General features: G+C 38.7%; 1 protein-coding gene across 4 annotated transcripts in view; it reads left to right on the top strand.

Moving 5' to 3' along the window:
- The first annotated feature begins 863 nt into the window (after positions 1 to 863).
- The window catches only part of DOCK9 (dedicator of cytokinesis 9), a 214,057-nt gene continuing 207,084 nt past the window's right edge, over positions 864 to 7,836 (top strand). For all 4 annotated transcript variants that reach the window (XM_075199945.1, XM_075199942.1, XM_075199939.1 and 1 more), the window contains exon 1: positions 864 to 1,292. In XM_075199945.1, the coding sequence (XP_075056046.1) occupies positions 1,170 to 1,292 (123 nt within the window). In that variant the 5' untranslated portion in view covers positions 864 to 1,169. The remainder of the gene's footprint in view (positions 1,293 to 7,836) is intronic.

Here is a 7,836-nt window from a genome sequence, read left to right as displayed (position 1 = left end):
CTGGATTTGGGCTGTGATTTATCAATTGGTTTGGGGGAGATGGACAATTAGAAAACTTTTCAGTTTGTTGTACTCCATTTCATATGAAACACTTACAAAAAATATATTTTATTTAAAAGGTATACAATTTATGGGGCAGCATCTGGATATTTATTGAGAAGCACATGATCAATAATTAATTAACTTTTGAAAGTCGTGCACATATAATACTCATACGCCCTGATTGTGTTATTAGATACATAATAACAGCTTGGTACACCACATTCATCTCAACTATATGCAATGCAGCATGTGTAAATAATGTCTTTACTTTTAAATAGTTGACAGCATTGTTCATATGTAAGGCAGGCCACTGGGGGAATTGCTCAGCACAACCTGCCTGGAGCTATAAATCAAACAATAGTATACAGTATACGTCGGCACGCCTCCCTCTGGAGGCTGATTCGTCTGCCGGGGAGTGTGCAGGACATAGGACTAGCTAGGAAAACCCCGCTGGCAGACAGGAGCCGGGCGTCTACCATGTGTCATGGGCGGTGTCAGGAGATCTAGCTCCATTTTTAATAGTGGAAAGTATTATCATAGTAGCAAAAGACTTAAGCAAAGCTGGTCAATGTATATAATTAAGAATGTAAGCTGTGTCAATTCTTCGTAATTATCCGGTGCTCTTTGAATTAACTGTACAGCAATGCTAGAAGGCAAAAGCTTTCCCTAGATAAAGATGGCCACGGAAGCTTCAGAGTGCAAACAGTAACGCCATCACAACAGAGAGACGTCAGACAGGGGCGTAGTTTGCGATTGACAGCAACGCGCGCCCCCATCGAGCCACGCCCCTTGGGAAAAATATTGTCAGAAAGCGATGCGCGCACCCGCGAGGTGCAAGCCCAGCGGGAGCGCGCGTTGTCCGAACGTTTCCCGGGAATTCCGTGTGGGCCGGCGCGCGACTTCCATTCAGTGCAGAGAGCAGCAGCGCTCAGTCCCCTCCCTCCAACCTGCCCCACGTAGCCGGCCAGCGGCCCCGGAATGAGTGGCGCAGCAGCCCAGGTGCTATCGGAGGTGCAGTTGGGATAACTGTGATTGTGCTCTCTCCTCTGATCTATGTACGCCCTGCACGCACTCTCTTGGCCCCGTTAAATGGTTGTGGCGAGACACCGTGATTCTCTCCAGCTGCGATGTCTTCACATCACTCAAATCACCCGGAGACTCGTAAGTTCACCCGGGCGCTCAGCAAGCCAGGCACTGCGGCGGAGCTCCGGCAGAGTGTATCTGAGGTGGTGAGAGGCTCCGTGCTCCTGGTAAGTGTCAGGTGGGGGGCTTGTCCAGGAGTGGGGTCAGCGTCACGTGGGGGAGTGAGGAAAACACATGTTCAAGCCAGTCCTCGCTGCACTATTGCACTGTCATTGCAGCCCTCTCACCTGAAGTACCTGCTTGTCTAGATGAGACCACCACTAAAATGTTGTGGCTGTAGTTTCTGTTTCCTCATGTGTTACTAATATTTTGTTTAGTGAATGTGTCAAGCTTGGGTAACAAGTCATTGAAAAGGTCTCCATAAAAACTATTCAGTGTAACCTGGCAAACTAGAAAGTGTGATAACACTATTGACGTTATATTAATATATTCACATATTATTTAAACATAACTGGGATACGTGTCAATGAGATATGATTAATTTGACTGTATCTACCCATAAAATATGTGTAAGGTTATATGACTTACGTGATCAACTGTTAATGAGATATTCTTTATTAATCTGTATACACCATGTGTTATCCCAAATTGTTGCTGGACAACTTTTGTTTTGCAGTTTAAGCTCTCTCCGTGTATTGTTCATAGTGCTATTTTTTATTTTTTTTTTTTGTAGTCATATTTTGTGTTTTCTTCACTTTAAGTATCATTTGCTGTAAGATTTTACAGCATATCTACTTTATCATTTTGATATTGTAGGATTTTTTTAATACCAAGAGAGCAAGAAAACAATGAACACATACATTAGTGTATGGTTGCTGTATTTCTTTTATTTTGCATGGATTCCTAAGCTTTATATAGATGTTAAACTGATAACCTGTGGGAAAGAGGAAATGTCAGAACTGATGCGTAAATGCTATTATACAGTGCTGTATATGTGTGGGAAATCTTGTCATCTCAATAACTTGTTATTCACTGGTTCTTAGATGTAACATGTTTTCTTGTCTACTTTATTTTGACATGGACTCATGAGTGTTACTGGAGTTTACTGTATTAATTCCTTTGACTACAAAGGAGCCACACTCGGGTTGCACTAGTAGGGATGTGTGTGTACTTGTTACAGTGCTTTTTGTTACTCAGGAGTTTGTCAGACAGTGAGTCTCAGGAACCCTCATTTCCTGACACTACCTCATTGTATTGTGAAAAGTGCCTATAATTTAACAACCTCCCTTTAGGTGTAATATTGTTTTTGCCAAGTATGCACTTCTCTCAATCATATCTTAACATTCATTCATTAATTACTGGACAAAGTATTTAAGATCACTGTCAGAAAGCAGCAAGGGTCTTACCAGACAATATTCATAAGCAGTATACATATATCATTCTGTCTAAAGCAGTAATTTCAGCCCATAAACAGAGTATCTTCATTTCTCAATACTGTGATCCTTGACTATTCACATTGCTTGAAACATGTCTCTTGCTGGTTAAAGCACAACACTGGCCAAATTCTTGTATTAGAAGAAATTTTCCTGGTTGTGTATGTTTGCACTGTCTTTTCAGCACTGTCAATGTCAAGCATTTGAGAAGGCTGTTCTTAGCAAGCAGTCTGCTTTATTTCATTTTGGATTTTAACAGCTGCTCTTCACCTGATGTGTTGTTTTCTTCTCCGTGTATCAAACTTTTTATATGAATCCTTGAAATACATTCTAACTTCCTTATTTCTTAACTTTTGAAACATATTACCATTGATCTTCTGTTTTCAGTTTGATGCCACTTTGTGACTTACAAATGATAAAAATATACAGTTTATTTTATCATTTTTATTGTTGACTAAGCATTTGCTTTTGTTGACAAAGCGTTCTTGGTACTTGAGTCTCTTTTTGAATGGTAATGTAATATGTTGTGTGTGTGCTACAGAAGCTTAGTTGCATTGGTATAAAATATTTAGTGTCTTGCAGTGAAGGTTATTGGAGCCAAGCACAACCACCATTTAGAAACATAACCCACCAAATATAGCAATCATTTCTGTTATCCCTTGCTGTAGGCTTTGGTAGCTCGATGGTTGAAAGAAATCTTGTATGTTTGTGTTGAATGTCACATAGACATGGAGTTTCACTGTTGAGTGGGAATGACCAGTTCTATGTGCATTAACCATGTATTCCTATCAGAGTGAGGTTATAAAATAAATGTAAACCTTTAAATGTACTTATCTGTGTCTGTAAATTTAAACTAGCACAAAATTGAATACGTTCCTCTGGAAGCCCCCCACTTTTACATATAGCTGTGTCTCAAAGGTTTTGTATTACGTTCTTCTTGATGCTGCAATGAGATTGTTCTAGTGTGTGTATAACATTTCCTTGCTTTCCATATTTCTGTTCTGTCACATTGCTTATATCCCTGATAATAACACCTTTTGCAGGCCATTTATATTTCTCAATTGTTTTTTTTATTTTTAATGTGATGAGTACATAGATACAATATGTAATGCACAATGCTTCACTGAATAATAAATATTAGTGCTTAAAATATCTCCATAAAAGCTGATACATGAAAATGAGTACAATAATATGATGATGTATATACCTCATGTTCTATCCACAAGTCATGCGGTTGTCTCCCTCAGGAATCATGGGTCCCCATTAAGCCATTGCCTACTAAATTGGCGGAACATTAACGTACATGCCACGTTGTGTGGCAAAAACATATGCAGATCTGTTTTTTTCAATGACTCAAAAATAATCTTTGTAAAGCTTTTTCAAATGTTTAAAACATTTTATTTACCTGGGTAAAGTGGCCTCTATTTGGTCCATGCGGCTCACATGGCAGAACTTCTCCCTAAATAGTGATGTGGGTAAAACCACCCTCACCCCTATATCTGGAGGATGCATTTTATTGCTGCTGCTGAAATTGCTGGTAAGAGCTTCTAACCACTTCTTTTGTAAACTTTCAAATCATTAGGAAATATTCAAAAAAATCGCCCATTCTGTAGTTAGGAGAATTGACTAAAGCTGGGTACACACTACAGAAATTTCGACCAGCTTTTTATGCCGAGCGATTTTACATGCGATCGATGTTCCGATCGCTCGGTCCATGGACTGCATACACACTAGCCTTGTTTAGGATGATAAAGGGAAGAGCAGACGTCCCTTTAGCGACTTTTTACAGCCATGTTGTCGTGAGCAATGACTGTAACTTCATACTCACTGTTGTGGATCGGTCGGAAGTTTATACACACTACACAACGGAAACGAGATTGGAATGAAAATATTAAACTGTATGACAAACCAAATGAGGCGACAATCGTCCATTTGGGCAGACTTTCGACCATCGTGTCACTGCACACACTGACCCGACTTGAACGAGAGGTCGTATGTCGGCTGATTTAGCCGATTATTGGATGAAAACGGTGTAGTGTGTACCCAGCTTAAGTACCCATGAGTGAGTCTCCAGACCTGGTCCCAGAATCTTTAATTGAAGGGCAATCCCAAAGACAGTGAAGAAGGACTGCCCTTGGTCATCCATATTTCAAACAAGACTGGTTAGTTGTACATCTAATTTCGTAGCTATGGTAGGTTTACAAGTAAGACCTATAATAGATATTTAAGCACATTTTCACATATGTCACTGAGGGAGAGCCTTAACATACTCGACCAGGGAGCAGAGTAGACCATCCTCCATCTTTTTATTGAATACCACTTAGACAGGCAAAAGTAGTGAGAATAGATGCAAAGATAAATAACGTTAAAATTTACCAGAAAATATTATTTATATATATATTATATGTGGGGCTTTTCCCCGACCCCTTGGGCAGTGGCACTAGTGTAATGAGGCACAAAATACTGCAGCACTGTACATGGCAGCAGCATAAACAAGGAAGATATTGCTCACATGAACAAGCAAAAGTTCACAAAAATGTACATAGCACAAGTATGTTACCATCACGTTCATTTCTACAAGTTGTAATTCAAGAAGGGTACCAAAAAATTAATGTTACAAAGGGCAATTCCCAAGCAACTGCAAGGATGACAAGGGTGGGGTAGGAAGTAATTGGGGAAAAGGGGGTGTTTGGGCTCTGCTCGTGAGCATTTACAATCTAAAGGCATATGGGAACTCTTCAAGTGGTCCCAGTATAATGGTAAATGGGAGATATTATATATGTGTTTACATATATACATATATATATATATATATATATATATATATATATATATATATATATATATATATATATCCTCATTCACCAATTTATTAATGCATGAGGGAATTATTTGTATTCCAGAGGGAATTCTTCTTGTAATCCAATGGAAAGTGTTCGTTCTTTCTAATTCAATGGAAAATGTTCTTTATTATCTCCTTGTAATCCACTGTTTTGGTTTGTTTTGTTTTGTTAACTCAAAAACGCTTTTATCAGATATTTTTTTTTATAGAAAAAGCACAAAAAATAACACAAGTGAGAAATGACAGAGCAAATATACCTATATATGAACAATCAAAGGTCAAGTGACATTAAAAAGCATGAGGTATTGTTAACACATACTAAATCATATCAAACCAAAAAAAAAGAGACTGGTAGAGTACAAGCTAATGGATAAAAGTGTGTGTGGGGGGGGGGGGGGGCTATAAGGGATGGTGTCAACTCCTGGAGCTGCTATAAGGTAGTCAGATGGGGAACGAAATAGGAGTTTTGATTTTCTTGGTTTTCTTTGTAGATTGGAAAAAAACAAACAAAAGAACGTTACAAACTCCATTCCATCAATCCTAAGTGGTTACCACTCATGCTGCAATGTTATTTGCTGGCTAGGTGTCCTGTGGACTTTCTGCTCTGATCAGAAATAAATACAGATTAATTGAATCTCTATTGAACCCTCCTTGATTTGGGGAAAACAGTTAATAGTGCTGTGAAACTCAATTTATTTCAGTGGCCCGTTCATTTTAATGGATTTTCTATATGTAGAGTAAAACTCTGTTCAAATGAATCATTGACATGAGTGGGGAAAAATACAGTACAACGCTGGTACAAGCATGTTAACACTTAGGGGCATATTCAATTAGTTCCGGGCATCGCAGTTACGCGCGGCTACGCATATATGTGTGTCAATATGGTAGCACAACATTGTGTATTTCTGTTCGCAACCCGACGGGTGCGAACGAAAATCCACAGTGTTGCGCTACCGTGGATTACCTTCGCATGCCTTTTCGTGGTATAGCCATGATACCTGCACCTAATTGAATATGCCGCTAAGTGGGTATATGCACAATGGGCTCTCATATTGACATGTTTTGAATGCACTGAAATGGATCAAACATAATTAAAAACGAAACAAAAACCGCCCATGTGAGCGCAGGGGTATGGGCAATGTGTTTTATGTGCATTTGCATGCTTTGTACTTGTTTTAAAAATACAAGTCAGGCACCACATTTAAATGGGACAAGAAATAAAGTGAGCAGCGCTGTTACAGCTTTAACACTCAACCATAATAGTTATGAAAACACTAGACAATTGATAGCTAGATATTTATAAATGCATATATATATTTTATCTGCAGCCCAATGGTATAACTTATTGTAATCAGATGCTTTTCTTAGGGATATAGGTACCAGTTGGTCACAAATATATTAAATAATAATAAATCAATTGAGGGGATAAATGTGCTTAATCCATAAATTGAGAATTATTGAGCCATGAAAAAGAAACAAACTGTCCCACTTATATGGAGATGTTAGAGGATAAATAGATATGGTTGAATTGTCTGACAAATTTGTTGAGTAGCAGATCCCTCCAGTGTCGTGGGCTGAATCGCCTATTAAAATACATTTATACAATAAGCTATTTCTAAGTGGTGCTGTGTGACAATGTATATAATTGCAAATGTACTGATTTTTGTATTAGAAATGTATTTGAGGCCATGTTGGTGAAAATCTGTTTTTGTAACTTGTGAAGAAAGGACATCCCATGCTAATTAAGCCTTTCATCTGTGAGTGACAAACACATATTTTTAGTCTGAATACACAGTAGGGGCTAGTTAACTTTCTGTCGTTTTATTCTGTCTTGTTAAAAAGATGGGAGACTATTTGAATAATGTAACAGCAAGTAATTTGGTAAATTACAGATCGATATAATAATTGTTTAATTTAAATTTCGTTAAATCCAAGTTCAGAGAATATATTGCATCCTGATTCTAAACATCTGATGTAATAACTCAAAAGTTGTTGTGTCGGATATAAACAGAGGGCTAGGTTACCCCCTACCAACATGTTGGTCAGAAACAATTTATAAAGAGCTGTTTTTTTATTTAAGCTCTAGTATATTATCTGCGCTTCTGGATTATCACTAGTACCTTCAACTAGTATGTAAAGGCCTTTGTAAGTAAAAAACATCACTGCTTGAAGATTCTGCCCGACGCCCCTGGTATCCTGTGACCAACAGATAAGAGTTTACACTCCAATCTGTTCCCCGGCTGTCCTGTTTTGAACCCTGCATCTCTGTTTCAGTGCTCTGCCCACTACCCAGCAGCCCTGATCCATAGTAAGTGGTCAGGAGGTACAAGCCAGCTCACAGCAAAGAGGTGATGCAGAGGCTATACCAGCTACCAGAAGTAAGCTGTACCAGATGCTGGTGAAGGATTCTGTTGGTGGCAGCTGAATCCTTCTACA

This window comes from Mixophyes fleayi, chromosome 2 (assembly GCF_038048845.1).
Source record: "Mixophyes fleayi isolate aMixFle1 chromosome 2, aMixFle1.hap1, whole genome shotgun sequence".
NCBI classification, from domain to species: Eukaryota; Metazoa; Chordata; class Amphibia; order Anura; family Limnodynastidae; genus Mixophyes; species Mixophyes fleayi.
This window is presented reverse-complemented; position numbering and strand designations above follow the sequence as displayed.